This window comes from Conger conger, chromosome 2, assembly GCF_963514075.1.
Source record: "Conger conger chromosome 2, fConCon1.1, whole genome shotgun sequence".
Taxonomy (NCBI): domain Eukaryota; kingdom Metazoa; phylum Chordata; class Actinopteri; order Anguilliformes; family Congridae; genus Conger; species Conger conger.
In genome coordinates this window covers 54,294,609-54,312,676 of record NC_083761.1, presented here as the reverse complement: position 1 = coordinate 54,312,676, position 18,068 = coordinate 54,294,609, and the positions used below count along the sequence as shown (strand labels likewise).

General features: G+C 45.4%; 1 protein-coding gene across 1 annotated transcript in view; it reads left to right on the top strand.

The window, feature by feature from the left end:
* LOC133121943 (heparan sulfate glucosamine 3-O-sulfotransferase 2-like) overlaps positions 1-14,192 on the top strand; it is a 74,606-nt gene extending 60,414 nt beyond the window's left edge. Inside the window, exon 2 of the mRNA XM_061231532.1 lies at positions 12,738-14,192. Within this exon, the coding sequence (XP_061087516.1) occupies positions 12,738-13,356 (619 nt within the window). The 3' untranslated portion in view covers positions 13,357-14,192. The remainder of the gene's footprint in view (positions 1-12,737) is intronic.
* Positions 14,193-18,068: the final 3,876 nt, after the last annotated feature.

The following is an 18,068-nucleotide window of genomic DNA, read 5'->3' as shown; positions in this document are numbered from 1 at the left end:
AGGGATTTTGTAGGCATATAGTAGGCATATAGGCATATAGGTGTGTGATTAACCAATTATACCAAACAGGAGCTAATGATCATCAATTTAATATGTAGGTTGAAACACAATCATTAACTGAAACAGAAACAGCTGTGTAGGAAGGTTAAAACTGGGTGAGGAACAGCCAAACTCTGCTTCCATGGTGAGGTTGCTGATGACAGTTTAATGTCAGAAGTTATACACCTTGGCAAGACTAAGCACAGCAACAAGACACAAGGTAGTTACACTGTATCACAAGGTAGTTATAAGGTCTCTCCCAGGCAGACATTTCAAGGCTTTTTCAAGGTTCCAGATGTGCTGTCCAAGCTCTGTTGAGGAAGCACAAAGAAACGGGCAACGTTGAGGACCGTAGACGCAGTGGTCAGCCCAGGAAACTTTCTGCCACAAACTGTATCAATAACCGTGTATATAATTTGGCAAAAATTACATATATGGTCGGATAATTTCGTTTGTAGGTTTTTAATTCTATTAATACGTTCCCACCAGTCATGATAAATGCAATATTTTAAAGTATTCTTGCAGTGTTTAATTCATAAATAACACTGCTTTCTCTCATAACACAGTCAAGCAGTCGCTTGATGGAGTGCATAATCGAACTTCAAACAGCCTAAGTGATAGTTTGGGGAACACACATAGAAAAGTAAACAACTTTAGTAAGGTAGAGAGTCTTCGTAAAGCGCTAAGGGACACCGTTATTGGGAAACGCACCCCTGGTCAGAAGTGGTCTTCATGGAAGAATTACGGCCAAAAAGCCATACTTCTGAGCAAGTACTACTACTTGGGAGCAAGGCCAAGCGACTCAACTATGCACAAAAACACAGGAACTGGGGTGCAGAAAAATGGCAGCAGGTTCTCTGGACTGATGAGTCCAAGAGACTTGAAATATTTGGCTGTAGCAGAAGGCAGTTTGTTCGCCGAAGGGCTGGAGAGCGGTACAAGAATGAGTGTGTGCAGGCAACAATGAAGCATGGTGGAGGTTCCCTGCAAGTTTGGGGCTGCATTTCTGCAAATGAGTTGGGGATTTGGTCAGAATTAATGGTCTCCTCAATGCTGAGAAGTACAGGCAGATACTTATCCATCATGCAATACCATCAGGGAGGCATCCGATTGGCCCAAAATGTATTCTGCAGCAGGACAACGACCCCAAACATAGCCAATGTCATTAAGAACTATCTTCAGCATAAAGAAGAACAAGGTGAATGATGAAGTGATGGTATGGCCCCCATAGAGCCCTGATCTGAACATCATCAAGTCTGTCTGGGATTACATGAAGAGACAGGAGCATTTGAGGCTGCCTGCATCCACAGGGGAACTGTGGCTAGTTCTCAAAGATGTTTGGAACAACCTACCTGCCGAGTTTCTTCAAAAACTGTGTGCAAGTATACTTAGAAGAATTGATGCTGTTTTGAAGGCAAAAGGTGATCACACCAAATATTGATTTGATTGAGATTTTTCTTCTGTTCATTCACTTCTTCTGTTCATGCATTTTGTTAATTGCTAAAAATAAACTATTAACATTTCTATTTTTGAAAGCATTCTTATTTTACAGAATTTTTTCACACCTGCCTAAAACTTTTGCACAGTACTGTATATAGTGTGGCACCCCTGCTCCTGCATGTTGCCCGTGCAGGTCCGTGCAGGTCAGGGGGCCCGTGCAGGGGCCCGTGCAGGTCAACCGCGCAGACGTCACGCATTGGGAGAGGTGTGCGAAGGAGTATATCTGCCTAGAGAGGTGATGGGGAGATCAGCACCTTGGAGAGAGATCCCTCTACCTGCGGTCCATGAACCCGGACAGCGCACGTGAGTGAGCAGAGTGGAAAATCACTGACTCAGCTGCAGCCTCTTTTCCTAATGAGCAGGGAATGGGATTGAAGGCGCGGTCGAGGCTACAGCCAGTCTCAGTTGGTGCCATTCCTGAGCGTGTGAGAGTGTGGAAGGCAGAGAGAGGAAGGACCTGCAACGCCCTGCCATACTGAAACTGAGGAAGACCCCACCTTCACGGACGGCAACAGCGAAGATCTGGAAACGGACGCCGGTCATGTGAGCCAGATAAAATCCCTTCCTATTCACCCCCTGTCTTTGTGTTTCCCACCAGCCCTGACGCGGCCGAAGAGGGGAGAAGGGAGGAAGCCCTGGAAAATACCCCGGTCTGGGAAGAACCTTTGTTTATTTTTTGCCTAAACGGCCCCTTTTATTTCTCCAGTTTTCCCCTACCCTTGCCCTGAGGGGGGCGCTATCACCGGTACCCCGGAAAAAAAAACACAGAAAAAATAAAAAGAAGTATTTTTTTCTGACATCTGCTATCTTCTGTGTTGGTTTCTAGCTGTGCCCACCCGCTGCACCTCAGGATCCACCCCGAGGCTCCACATATGGTGGAGAATGCGGGTAGACTGATGCCATGCTGTGGAAGCTGATATGGGCCGAAGAACCAACACGGGTGAGAACTGACAGTGAATGGAAGCCACACCCCCTGGGGAAGAGCGAAGAAGGAGACGATTGGCTGCCCCTACCCTCGCTGAGATACAAGACGTGGAAGCAGAGGAGGGCTCCCGAGGGATGATGGAAGCGGCCATCACTGAGCTGGCGAGGTCCCAGCGGGCCCCGCAGGAAGCGGTGGTCGAACTCTGCCGCCTATCCCCCCGTGACGGATCGAGACGAACCCCCCGAGATGCGTTGACAAAGATGACAACCGATGATGACGTTGAGGCGTACCTCCAGGTGTTTGAGTGCGCCGCTCAACGTGAAGAATGGCCACAGGCAGACTGGGCGGCCATACTAGCCCCCTTCTTGACGGGGGAGGCCCAACAGGCCTATCGAGATATGGACATGGCTGACGCCACCGACTACCTCAAGTTGAGGAGAGCCATCCTAGCCCGATATGGGTTCAGCCTACCTGCCCGAGCCCAGCGATACCATGAATGGTCCTATGACGCCTCCCAGCCTGCCCGGTCCCAAATCGCCGCCCTGACCCGCCTGACCAAGAGCTGGCTGGCCGAGGGAGAGGGGCCACCCCTGTTGGAGAGGGTGGTGTTGGACAGATGCACCCGCGCTCTACCCAGGGAAGCCAAACGGGATGTAGCCCAGGTGGGACCCGCCTCCGTAGAACTACTAGTGGGCCTCCTCGAAAACCATCAGGTCACTCAGAAGATGCTCCAACCTGAACGCACCAAAACCCCAAGCCGCCCAGTTAGGTGCCCAGCACATGTGAAGCACCCACCAGCCCGCCCTGACCCAAATCGGCGGGGCAGACCTGACGCAGGGAGACCACGGCTGGAGTGGAGATGCTATAACTGTGGAGAGGAGGGGCATCTAGCCAGGAACTGCCCCGGGAGGGAGGTGTCCATGCCCACCACCAGGAGTTCGAGCAGCCCAGCGCACCCCTGCCTGTACCTGACCACCTGTTGGGCGCACCAGAGTACGGAGGCCCCCAGGTTCCCGATACGAGTAGGGGGACAGGACACTGTAGCAGTGCTTGATTCGGGCAGCGCCATCACCCTGGTAAGACCAGAGTTTGCGGGAGAAAAGAGGGGTGAAGAGGTGGCCGTGGCATGTATACATGGGGACACTAGAGAATACCCCACGGTGTGGGTCAACCTAATCACACCACGGGAGACGCACGCGGTAAGAGCGGGGGTTGTACCAAATTTACCCGTACCTGTACTAATGGGAAGAGACTGCCCTTTGTTCCAGACTTATTGGGAGGAGGGGCCCTGGCCTCTGAGTGAGACGAGGCCACGACGGCCCCGACGGGCTGCCCGCCGGAACCCCCTACCACTCTGGGCCGCGATATCTGGGGACTGTGAAGGAGAGGCCCTGCCACCATAGAGGGAACGCCAATCCAGCACCCCAGCCACCAGTGGAACCGTCACTGCGTCCGAGAAAGAGCTTGGGGAGGCCCTGCCCCCGGAGAGAGACGTCCGTCTAGCCTTCTCGGAGGGCCCCCAAGAGGTGAGCAAGGAGGCCGAAGCACCCACCCGCTTTGGCACTGCCCAACTACACAAGCCAAAGTTCGCTCAGGCCTGGAGAGATGCCCGAGACATTAATGGGGTACCACAAGGGCCGGTGAGTACACCATCATATCCCTTCTTCAGGGTAAAACAAGACCTGCTCTATCGAGTCTGTAACCCACAGGGGGAGGAAGTTGAACAGCTGCTCTTCCCTCAACTGTTTGTGCTCCGAGTCCTCTACTTAGGTCATACTCACCTGCTGGGAGCCCATCTGGGGATGGGGAAGACCTACGAGAGGATCCTGGCAAGGTTCTATTGGCCCGGGGTGAAAAAGGCTGTGGAGGACTACTGCCGACACTGTGCCGTGTGCCAACTCCACAGCCCTAAGGTAACCCTTCGGAACCCACTAATACCCCTGCCGATCATTGATGTTCCCTTCAGGAGGATTGCGATGGACATCCTGGGGCCCTTACCGAAGTCCAGCCGGGGACATCGGTACATCCTCGTGATCCTGGATTATGCAACCCGCTACCCAGAAGCCGTCCCGCTCAGGACCGCGACGGGAAAGGCGGTTGCCAGGGAGTTGTTCCTGCTTTTTAGCAGGGTCGGAATAGCGGAGGAACTCCAGACAGACCAAGGATCGTGCTTCATGTCAGGGGTCCTAAAGGAGATGTGCCAGCTGCTACAAGTGACCCAACTACGAACCTCCGTCTACCACCCCCAAACCGACGGACTAGTGGGGAGATTCAATCAGACCCTCAAACCATGCTGAGGAAGATGATTGAAACAGACGGTAAGGACTGGGACTAGCTCTTACCCTATCTTCTCTTTTCAGTCCGAGAGGTGCCCCAGAGCACAACCGGCTTTGCCCCTTTTGAACTGCTATACGGTAGACGACCCCGTGGATTACTAGACCTGGCGAAGGAGGCTTGGGAACAGCAACCGTCCCGAACCCGCAGCCTGATCGAGCATGTGGAGCAGATGGACCGGCGGATGTCCCAGATCTGGCCCATGATGAGGGCCCACATGGAACGGGCACAACGGGAGCAAGCCAGGCTTTATAACCGGGGAGCACAGGTGAGAGTCCCCACCAGTGAATTTCTGGCCCGATGGCATGGGCCGTATGAGGTCGTGGAACGCACGGGACCTGTGAACTACCGGGTGAGACAGCCGGGACGACGACACCGCCTCCAAATCTACCACGTCAACCTGATGAAGAGGTGGCATGAGCCACCCCTGACGTGAGTATTGGAGAGCAGCTGAGCTCCCGCCAGCAGCAAGCGCTACGTGAGCTGGTGAATCAGAGCCGGGACATCTTCTCGACTATGCCCGGCCACACCCACCTAATCGCCCACGACATCAGCACTGAACCTGAGAAGACGGTAAGATTACGACCCTACCGAATCCCAGAAGCTCGCCGACATGCCATCCAGGAGGAGGTGAAGAAAATGCTTGTCCTCGGGGTTATTGAGGAAAGCCGCTGTGCCTGGTCCAGTCCCGTGGTGCTAGTCCCCAAGCCGGATGGAACCTGGCGGTTCTGTAATGACTTCCGCCGCCTGAACGACATCTCCCTATGTGACGCGTACCCAATGCCGAGAGTGGACGAACTCATCGAGCGGCTGGGACTGGCCCGATTCATCAGCACCCTGGACCTGACGACCCCGACGGGCCGCTACCAGTACACAGTCCTCCCCTTTGGCGTGCATGGAGCCCCGGCCATGTTCCAGAGGTTGATGGACCAGGTGTTGCGGCCCCACCAGAGGTATGCGGCAGCCTACCTGGATGACATCGTCATCCACAGCACCGACTGGGACAGCCATGTCGACAAAGTCGAAGCGGTGCTGAGGTCCCTGAGGGAGGCCGGGCTGACGGCTAACCCTGCAAAGTGCCGGCTCGGATTGAAGGAAGCCGCCTATCTGGGCCACACAGTCGGGAGGGGGCGGGTGAAGCCCCAGTCGAACAAGGTCGACAGCGTTGTCACCTGGCCCCAACCGGCCACAAAGAAACAGGTGAGAATGTTCCTGGGTCTGGTGGGTTACTATCGGCAGTTCATTCCGGAGTTTGCAGCATGAGCAGCCCCCCTACACGACCTCACCAAAAAGGAGCAGCCCAACCGGGTCCAATGGAACCCCCTCGCCGCTGCAGCCTTCCAGGACCTACGGGCCGCTCTAGGTGAGAAACCAGTATTAATAACTCCCAACTTCCAGAAACCCTTCGTGCTGCAGACCGACGCATCGGAAGTGGGCCTGGGAGCGGTCCTGTCACAGATTCAGGATGGGGTGAAGCATCCAGTAACCTACATCAGCAGAAAACTCCTCAGCCATGAAAGGAATTATGCCATGGTCGAGAAGGAATGCCTCGCCATCAGATGGGCGATAGGTAAATTACGATATTACGTACTCGACCATGAGTTTCTGTTGGTGACCGATCATGCTCCCATCAAATGGATGTACCTTAACCGAGACAGCAATGCCCGAGTAACCTGCTGGTTTTTAGAGTTGCAGCCCTACCAGTTCAAAGTGGAGCATCGCACTGGGAAGCTGCACCAGAATGCTGATGCGCTATCCAGGAGGGAGGATGGCCTAGGGGCAGACGCTCCCACCCGGGGCTTGGAGCTGAGGGGGGGGGTATGTGGCACCCCTGCTCCTGCATGTTTTGCCACGTGGGTGGAGAACCCTGGAGGGGCCCGTGCAGGTCAACCGCGCAGACATCACGCATTGGGAGAGGTGTGCGAAGGAGTATATCTGCCTAGAGAGGTGACGGGGAGATCAGCACCTTGGAGAGAGATCCCTCTACCTGCGGTCCAGGACCCCGGACAGCGCACGTGAGTGAGCAGAGTGGAAAATCACTGACTCAGCTGCAGCCTCTTTTCCTAATGAGCAGGGAATGGGATTTAAGGCGCGGTCGAGGCTACAGCCAGTCTCAGTTGGTGCCATTCCTGAGCGTGTGAGAGTGTGGAAGGCAGAGAGAGGAAGGACCTGCAACGCCCTGCCATACTGAAACTGAGGAAGAACCCACCTTCACGGACGGCAACAGCGAAGATCTGGAAACGGACGCCGGTCACGTGAGTCAGATAAAATCCCTTCCTATTCACCCCCTGTCTTTGTGTTTCCCACCAGCCCTGACACGGCCGAAGAGGGGAGGAGGGAGGAAGCCCTGGAAAATACCCCGGTCTGGGAAGAACCTTTGTTTATTTTTTGCCTAAACGGCCCCTTTTATTTCTCCAGTTTTCCCCTACCCTTGCCCTGAGGGGGGCGCTATCACCGGTACCCCGGAAAAAAAAACACAGAAAAAATAAAAAGAAGTATTTTTTCTGACATCTGCTATCTCCTGTGTTGGTTTCTAGCTGTGCCCACCCTCTGCACCTCAGGATCCACCCCGAGGCACCACAATAGTAATTACAAATAATTACTGTGGGGAAAAAATAAAAATGTCCTGTTGCCCGGCAGATCTCTGGAGGAAGAAGCACCAAATGAAACACGAAACCACTGTAGATATATTTTTAAACAACATTTTAATGACTTAACACATTGAAATAATGTATGACGTATGTAATGTTTTTAAGCCTCCGTTTTCTTTCTATGAACTAGCCAGCTAAATTGCTTGTAATCAGGCATCACATAATCATGTTACGTGCACCTCATTCACATGCTGCCAAGGCACCTCCAAAGACGCCTGTGAAGGACAGATGACTAATCAGGCTGCGAGGCAACAAGGCATCAAGGCAACTGCCTTTTGTTTCGGATGCAGCTGTTGTATGCTGTAGCCTACATTGTGAGATTTGAGGCTTTGATTGGAGGACCGTCTATCACGGGTAAGGTTACCATAGCTACCGGAAAAAGGGTACTCAGCATCAAGACTGTTGACAGGGGCCATCAAATACTTGCAACTATTGTGTGTAGGCTGTATTATAGTTCCCATCCAAAGCTGCCAGAAAATTACAGAAAGCAGTAGAAACAGGGAAATACACACTGCAAAACTGCAAAAATAAGACAAAAATCATAGAATCAGAGACACCTGTGACAATCTGTGACAAATACCCAGCCATAGAAATAATTACCCTTCTTGGAGAAATAAAAGATGACCTGGAACCTCCCACACAATGTATCCTTTCCATCTTGGCAATAGGCAAACTCCTTGTAACATCAAACTGTCTCACATCTGAATCATATCAATCGACAATAGCTGCCACAGCTGGAATATCACAGTCCGCATTTTGTTTTGCACTGACCATACTGCTGGAGTTCAAGGTTCTGTGCAGCAATCATCCAGAACATATTCAATGCACTAAACAGGAGGGTTTGGACTGCAAAGGCTCTACTTCATACATAACATGCATAAATGGCTGCAGCCGTAGTAAATAAGATAAGTAAATTTAATGAAGACCAACATACCCATGCAAATTTGTACAGGAGATTTAGACATGTACATTTGACCTTAAGTACTCCTAATCTGAAAATGACACACCACAGCACAACCTACAAGACTATCAAATAACCCTACAGTGGGGTCCAGAAGTCTGAAAGCACCAGTGAAAATGCTTATATTTTGCATTCTTTTAAAATTTAATACAAACTTTTAATTAGAAATTACATTATCGGCATAGCAATTTGAGTGAAACATTGAATCTTTGAGAAATTTACATGAATTTCAGAATTTCTTAGTGTTCCTCTTTTGCTTTAATGGGAACGTGCACTGGAGCTGGCATTGACTGTGCAAAACCTGATGATCCATGTTATTCCAGCATTATCTGACAATGTTTCAACGGGCATCTTGTGATGTTACTGAATGCTTGGCTTTTGTCAGTCTTCAAGTATCCCCATAAATATTCATTTGGGGTTGAGGTCAGGTGATTGTGGATTGTGCAGCACTCCTTGCTCTTCTTTGGTCTTCAAGTAGTTCTTCCAAAGCTTTGGAATTTTCATTTTGATTTTAAATTTTCAAAATCCTAAAACTTTAGTTTCATGATCCTTTCATGTTTCATTTCAAATCTTTTAATGGTTATAACAGACGTGAACTCTGTGCATGCTAAATATTTGCTGTAAATATCCTCTAAATGTAGGCGTGGAGAATAAAGAGTACAGGAAACCACAATTGTAAGCAATGTTGATAAAATATTTTGTGATGCAAATAAAATAATTGTATTACTTGCCTTAGATTCTAATTGAGGAGAACTGCCTAAGGGTATCGAGTATTTTGTGAATTGATCACTGTATTGTTATTAAAGAAAAATGATTGAAAACATGTCAAGACCAATAATCAGTTTAAGGGGAAGTTTTGTCCAACCCACCAATGATTAGTGGTCAAAATGCAAACAAAAGGTCAATCTAGTTTTGACCATGTACAAAATGCAGATTATCTGTGTCATATATTTTATGTAACCTTATTTTTTCATCTTTCTGAAATGTGTCAATCATTTGGAAGTTGCTATATATATTTATTAGGTGTACCTGTATACCAGCTTGTTAATGCAAATATTTAATCAGCCAATCATGTGGCAGCAACTCCATGCATAAAAGCATGCAGATATGGTCAAGAGGTTCAACAAATGTCAGAAAGGGAAGAAATATGATCTAAATTACTTTCACCGTGGAATGATTGTTGGTACCAAACAGGGTGGTTTGAGTATCTGAGAAACTGCTGATCTCCTGGGATTTTCACGCACAACAGTCTCTAGAGCTTGAAGGGAATGGTGCGAAAAACAGAAAGCATCCAGTAAGCAGCAGTTTCGCAGACTGGTCGAAGCTGACAGGAAGGTGACTGTCATGCAAGAAACCACACATTACAACAGTGGTATGCAGAAGATAATTTCTGAATTTGTGAATGATTGTTATGCTGTGTTGGCAGGTGTGACTAAGAAATCATAAGAATCTTTATAATAATGTAATTTTATCATGCTGGAGATTTAAAAAGTACACTTTATTGTTGCATACTGCAGCCTAAAATGACAAGTTACAAGTTATTATTTATTTATTTTCTGGAAAGGAAACACATCACTTGTGCATACTTCTTGTCAACAGAGTCATTCAATTTCACTCATATCATGGTGACATTTGAGGTGCAATTATTTTTGCTGCTGTAATCAAGTTTGTCTCATTTTATCTTAAAATGTTTCACAAGAGTCAACATACTATGATGTATAGGAAAACAAATGTAACAAGAAAGAACCACACAGCGAATTATTTATTTTTTTACAGTCAAGAAGTTGCAAACATGATAAGTACTGTAATATAGTGTTTTTCAACTGCATGCTTTGATACTCCTACAGTAATACATACGCAACTATATATTTGCATTTCGATGTCTGGGAAGACTTTTGATAAATGGGGTTCATTAATTATTCAGACTAATTCACAAAGGCCCACACTAAATGCATGTCATTAGCATAAGAAAATAACTCTAAAAGCCTCCAGTTAATTTAGTGCAGACCTTTTGACTTGTACGGTATGGGTCAATACAGTATAAATCCAAAGCTCTGTAGAGTAATTCCTTTAACTATGGCTGTTATACTCACTACAAAGACACCATCAGCAAAAGGAAAGAGAGGACATTTATGACAATAGTTTGGCTTTCTGAGCTGATTGAAAAGCCGGGTCAGCCCTTTATTTGAAATGAATGTTGTACCAGGTGGCATGGATGGTGCAGTGGGTAGCACTGCCGCCTCACAGCAAGGAGGTCCTGGGTTCGAATCCCCGTCGGCCGGGGCTCTCTGTGCGGAGTTTGCATGTTCTCCCTGTGTCTGCGTGGGTTTCCTCCGGGTACTCCGGTTTCCTCCCACAGTCCAAAGACATGCAGGTTAGGCTGATTGGAGAGTCTAAGTTGCCCGTAGGTATGAGTGTGTGAGTGAATGGTGTGTGTGCCCTGCGATGGACTGGCGACCTGTCCAGGGAGTATTCCTGCCTTTCGCCCAATCTATGCTGGGATAGGCTCCAGCTCCCCTGCGACCCTGTTCAGGATAAGCGGGTTCAGATAATGGATGGATGGATGGATGGATGGAATGTTGTACCTTTACATTCTCTGCCTGCAGAGACTTTCTGCTCTGACAATGGCCACTCCTCTTGTGGTTCCCTACCTGCTTCCAATGCTTGCATGAGATAGAATATTTTAACCCTATCAACTCTGCCCCCTTGTGGTTGAGTCATCTACGTCTCAAATTATTGTTGCGTTCATATTTATATAATACAAAAAGCTGTGACATAACAACAGTGATGCCAGATTGTTAAAAAGACTGTCCGCTAGCGAGAACAGCAATTTACATGCTCATCAGCCTCTTATTTGCAAAGCAGGGCAATAAAACTCCAGCCTCCCCCTCACCACACTCACGGTTTACAACGTTCACCACGTCAGACAATAAAAGGCATATTCTAACAATCCTTGATACCGTTTCTCTACATCCAAATATCATGTTCTAATATACTAACAAAAATATACAATTCAGAAGTTGAATAAGCATGAATAAACATTGTTTTTTTCGTAGCTGACACAAGTTATTGCACGTCAGCATAGCAGAATGGATATACAGACATGCATAATTACAGGATTTGGACTATAGATAAACCTGTTATTGTACAAGCTAATGGGTCTAACAGGGCTCTGCTTAAGCTCATTTTTAAATAAGGTTCCATTTTAAATGCAATACAGGTTCGGGTGAATAATCCTTTTTGGAGAGCTTTTTGGACACTTTCGGGATGCTTTATAGAAACATACTCATATATGTGAATATAACAGACGTGAATGTTCATTTATTTACATTTTGTATCAAAAAATCTGTTTTAATGGAAAAATAATATTTTCTGATAATGCATGTGTCTGGACCGGAAGATATACAGACGTTTTGTATTTGGAGAGATTTTGGGACACATCTGGGTACAGTTTTGGAAATTTGAATGCCTGTTGATATCTTCACTAAATTTTGTACACAAAGTAGTTTTGGGTCAGTCCTTGACTTAGGAATTGAGATATTCAGTGCTAAACTATAAAAACATAAGGCATTTTGAAATTTTCTTTGTATTTTCGTGTAACTTTTGTGTACACTGTATGTACATTTGTTCTGTCTGAATGGTACAAGCCTCCTCATAAATTTTAGTGTTCAAAATGTGTGCAGTAAATAGTTTGAAATATTGACACTTTTACAAAATAGTTGGAAATTGCCCTCTTGGTGGGCAAAGTGGAAAGGGTTAATGAAGACTTATTTCATACACATCATTAAGTTGTTCTTTGTATGAACTGTTTAGATACTGTAATTATCTATGCCATGGGACCATGGCCACAGAACTTTCAAAGATTTTTAATAAAATTTTAAAAATCAAATATATTGGTCTGAAAGAAGTTGCCTTCGTTACCCTATGAATTCTCAAGTGCACACTACTTTTTTCACTTGTTTCCCTTTTCACATCCTCATTTTCCTGTGCATTTTATGTATGTCTATTTCAAATTCTGACAGGTTTAATCCCTTATGAAAGATTATTTTGTGGTTGAAACATTGTTTGAATTTAATCATATATCATATCAGATTCACATTTCTATATACAGTACAATATTTTCTCAATATATTCTCAGGGGAACAAAACCGAGAAATGTCTTTCTTCAACCTTTACGGCAAAAAGAAAATGTTCAAATTCCTGGAACAATGTAAGCTTTTAGAGATAACATTAACATAAAAAAACAAACTGAAGCCTCTGTCGTGTTTATTTTTCATTCTTTCCTCTTGATGGCATTCTCTCTTCCTGTCTGTTTTTTCCTGTGTAGAGGCCTGATGCCGCGGACTCTAGATAGCCAGATCACTATGGAGAAGACGCCAAGCTACTTTGTGACACGAGAGGCACCCAAACGCATCTCAATCATGTCTCGTGACACCAAGCTGATAGTTGTAGTGCGCAACCCTGTCACGAGAGCCATCTCTGACTACACACAGACCCTGTCCAAGAAACCCGATATCCCCACCTTTGAAGCACTGGCCTTCCGGAACAGGAGCCTTGGCCAGGTGGACACATCCTGGAATGCCATCCGGATTGGAATGTACGTGCTCCACCTGGAGAACTGGCTACAGTACTTCCCGCTTTCACAGATACATTTTGTGAGCGGCGAGCGGCTTATCACAGATCCCGCAGGGGAGCTGGGCAGGGTGCAGGACTTCTTGGGCCTCAAGCGCATTGTCACGGACAAGCACTTCTACTTTAACAAAACAAAAGGCTTCCCCTGCCTGAAGAAGCCAGAGAGCAGCAGTCTGCCTCGCTGTCTGGGGAAGTCTAAGGGAAGAACTCATGTACAGATTGACCAGGAAGTCATTGAGCAGCTCAGAGAATTCTACAGGCCTTATAATATCAAATTCTATGAAATAGTGGGACAGGACTTCAGGTGGGATTAGAAGAGGGAACAGAGGAACTTCTCACTACACATCACAGACAGCTAGAGCTTAAGTCTTCCCTCGATTATCAGCCACACTGATGTACTTATTTCTTCACATGCATGAGTGTCAGTCTATCAGTGGTCATCGACACACCATCACAATGCAGATGTGTATTGTAAGCGCTTGGGTCAATGTCCTCTGCCCAAAAAACAACAGACCAAATGTTCTTCAGATTGTCGAAAATCAGTTGATGAGATGCACTTTGGCTGTTTTATGGGTGAATGTTTGAGTCATCTAGAAAGCAGAGGTATTTCAAAGTATGTCAGTCACATTGTGAAGCCTATGGCTTTATTTATTTAATGCCATTAAAGATTGATGTTGTATTCAAAGAGTAAGGTGGGATCTACCCAAATGTTCAAGCACCAGTTCAGGTCATTTGACATTGTAATTTATGCACATGATGTAACAGCAAAAGACTTGGATTATCTAGAAAAACTGCTGCTTAATCATTATTGTTTTTTATATACATTCTATTTGTTTACCAAGGCCTACTGCTGTCACATCAGTTCCAGAGCAGTAGAACACATTCATCATTCTACCAGCTGGATCATTTATCAAAGGCCTGCCATATGTACAAATTTACAACCTAATCTATTATAAATCAATAAAACTATACTGGTACTGTATGGCAAGGTGTGTTGAAATAATGACCTTTATTTCCCAAGGGATGCAAAGAAACTAGTATAGCCAGGAAATAATGATGTATGCTTAAAAACATGTCTTCAGGCTTATTGTATTGTAACAATATTTTGTCCTGTGAATAAAGCACAGATTTACTTTAACAAACATGAAAACTGAAACCATGAAAACTGATTATTCACACTTATGGCTAACAGACAAATCTTGGTTTGCTAATATTTGCTTTGAAAAGCATCACATTGAGAAAACAGTGCTGATCAGTTTGTATTAGTGGATAATATTGTAAGATCCCATATGGAAATCTAATATGGACAGATGCGGTATGTCCCTATACAAAAACAAAACAACACGCATCTGACCAACTGACATATATGATACATATTAGATTTCCATGAGGAATTCTACAAAATTGGATGTAATAAATTGGTACAGTGTGTTTACATATTCTCAGTTTCAAAACCTTATACAGTATATTTTCTCAACAATGTTCTGCATATTTTAGACTTTGAAGTTTGAGTTATGTATGGAGAAAATTGTCCCAATTCCCAAGTTATTGTTTCATGAAATACTATTTTCACGCACATTGCCCATTTAAAATTAAATCTCTCTATTAATTATCTTTCTATTAGTTTACATATTTTAGGTTTGGCGGAAATGCCTGGAATGAGTGTAGCATTAGCATATAAATAGGTCCTTATCCCCACACTGTTGTGGTGAATGTATTACATGACTCAAACATATGACAGATGTTGAGACAGTTTTCTGCAGACTAGTGAAACACCTTGAGATGCTGAATTATACATTTACTCCAGCAGTTAGCTTAGAAGGCCTCCCAGATGCTGAGGAAGAAAAACCCACACATAGCCTAATAAATAATTGAAGCCGTGCAAGTTGCCTCCTCCTTTGAAGCTTCACAGTTCATCACAGTTATGAAAATAAGTATTATTCAAATTGAAGGACTGTCAGATTGGATACTCGTTCCAATCAGTCAAAACTGTACAGTATGTACTGTATGTATATGCCTCATATTGTAGAAAAGTCACTCCTGCAGAAAAAAAAGTCACAAAATGCATATAATGATTATTAACCTCAGTGGTCTGCCTCTAACTGGACAGGAAATCTGGTTACCAAACGTAATATAATGGGTACTGCCAAAGAACAGATGAGGGAATGGGAAGCCTTGTTTTAACATGTGGGGAAGGCAAAAGGCAAAAGCCCACACTCACTTGTACATTTGAGGCAAGAAGCACAGTCATTCTACAGGTTTAAGGCCCCTGGGAAAAACACCCATATAGACTGTTCATCCACTGCTTTTATTGCCCTTACTCCATTTCACAGGAAAGAATCTAATGGAGCTTCTGTCTTGCACTCCATTGAGCAGGGTCAGATTTTGGAAGTCATAGGCCACACTCATTGTTCAGGCCCCACCCCACCCACACACCACTGTCAGGTACACACATTATCAGATACACACATCATCAACGACTGAGACATTTGTACACCACAACATGAAAAAGAACAGAAAAAGAATGTGCATGTTTTATTATGGCAGAGCTCAAAACCTCTGGCCTGAGCAGCAGCCATTTTTGAGTGAGTACAGAGTACAGACCCAAATAAAGAAAAAATATAAGTTTTTGTCCCAAACATTATGGAGCTCACTATAATCACAGGTCTTCATGGAGAGGCAAGAGGCATATGGCACACACTGCGTGACCTATGATGAGACCAACCGACACCCTGTCTCACCATTAGAGTGCTCATGCTGCTGCTTCTGAAAATTATTATTTAAAATCACGTCCACAGCTGTTCATCAGGGACACGTTTAAGAGACGCATTAAATAAACCAAACTAGATTGTAGAGCACTTCTGAATTTTTACTGAGCTTATTTTTAAATTGTCCGAGTCACAAAGAGACATCTTGTCATACCTGAGCAACAGCTCCATAATGGAAAATAGCATTAAGCCATTTGCCCTCTTTTTTGCAGAGTGGTTGTAATCACATATACTGGCTTTCATCTCCGTGGATTTTAAAGGTGAGACATTCTTCTTCACACACTCAGCAAGATGGCAACAGATTATCATATCGTTCTGTCACTGGAGAATTTTTGAAAAACACCTAAAGAATTACCCCACTAACATGATAGGATGAATAGGAAATAGCCAGGGTGGAAAGTATTCTGCTAAACAGTTTTTCTTAATCATCAGGTTTCTGTATGCAAGTAAGCAGTCATTTTCATGGTACTCTAGGTCAATACACACATATATGTATGATTTATGAGCTCTCCTACACAATGGTGACACAGTGCCAATGCATCAGACGACTGGGCGAGAAGGCACTGCAGTGCTTCTGGAACCAAACCTATTAAATAATTGTGTGCAGAGCCGACAGATGCAACGTGTTCACTGTACTTGGTGTGAGACCAGCAAGCCCCCTTAAAATGATTATCTGTGCTTGCAGGAGGCCCTATGATGTGAGCACCTCTGACTGGAATCATCCAGAAAAATGTAAGATCTTCATTAATTATACCGACACCTTCCACATTTTCCCCATATGTCTCGAGCAATTTCAATCACAGACCATTGCAGACTCACTGCAGGCTGGCAGGCTTGTAGATCCAATCCAGGGCAGATCCATTCGCCTCGCTGTTTAGCTAAATTATCTCAACAACCCTCATCCTGCGCAGGTCTGCAATTGCGTTCTCCTCTCCCCCCTTCAGCATGCGCAAGCACCCCACCCTGGTTCATGATCACTATCCCCCCCTACCCCTTGCCAGTCTACGATCTCCATCTTACAGTAAACCTCCAAAATTCATTTGGTCCAAAAGTCAGATAGTTTGCATTATTATTCTCATTCTGGCACTGTAGCATCTGTTGCGTGGGCGTGGCTACCGATGGAGTGTTGTCTGCTCACCCTAGAGAGACCCGCAAGTGCTGCTGCTATCGGCTGTCTTTACCATAGGCTGAAGTGAAGTTTAATGCCGATTATCCTGCTGTGAATTGACAAACATTCCAGCTCTCTCCCACCACCACCCTCCCCCGAGTCGTGTACTGACCAACAAATGCCCACCGCAGGATGATATTCTGGTAACGCCACTGATCTGTTGCTGGAAACCTTCGCTATAACTTTACCACAACAGTAATACATGATCTCAGTAAATAATTGCCAAGAGATGTTTGTCTTCAGTCTTGTTTATAGCAAGTGAAACAAAATGTTCAAATGGATTCAGGAATGGTGATTGACTTGACCAGTCAAGAACATTCTACATTTTAGCCCTGAGAAACTTGGTTGCTTGCTTGCATTATGTTTGGGGTCATTGTCCTGTTGCAAAGTTAAATGAGTTTTGAGGCATTTGGTTGTGTCTGTGCAGATAAGATGTTTCTGTACGCTGCAGAATTCATTCTGCTGCTGATGACAGTAGTCACATCATCAATGAAAACAAGTGAGCCAGTTCCAGTGGCATGCATACATTCCCAAGCACTACCTCCACCATATTTCACAGATGAGGGGGGAGCTTGTCCTATGTTCTATGAAGAAAGTTTGATATACCAACCAAGTGTGTCCGTGTGCGCTCATCCCTGCGTGTGTAGATGCGTGCTTGGCATTCTCTTCTGACTTACCAAGGAATCCACTCTGTATACATTCAATGCTATAGAATAAGGTCTCAGGCTTCCCCATACCTCCCTGTCTGTATAATCTGCCCTATTTTCACATCAGGCATGGTAGAAACTACGATCAGCAGGCAGGAAGAACACAGTGATAATGAATCAGGCTTCAATTATAATTTTATAGTAATATGAGAGGTTACATTGCAACTTACAGAGAGTGTTCCAGTCATAAAATGTTCATTTGAAATGGTGCGAATCAGAGAACTTTGTTAAATTGTGAGCTTACTCAGCATATCATTGAACTTAAAGGCCCCAGTAAAATCTGAAGAGGTGGGTAGTGCACACAAAGTAGATGCTGACAGCAGTAAAATGTGCATGAAATCCTGGCTTTGTAGGAGTAGTCCCTGGAGAATTTTACTAGAATT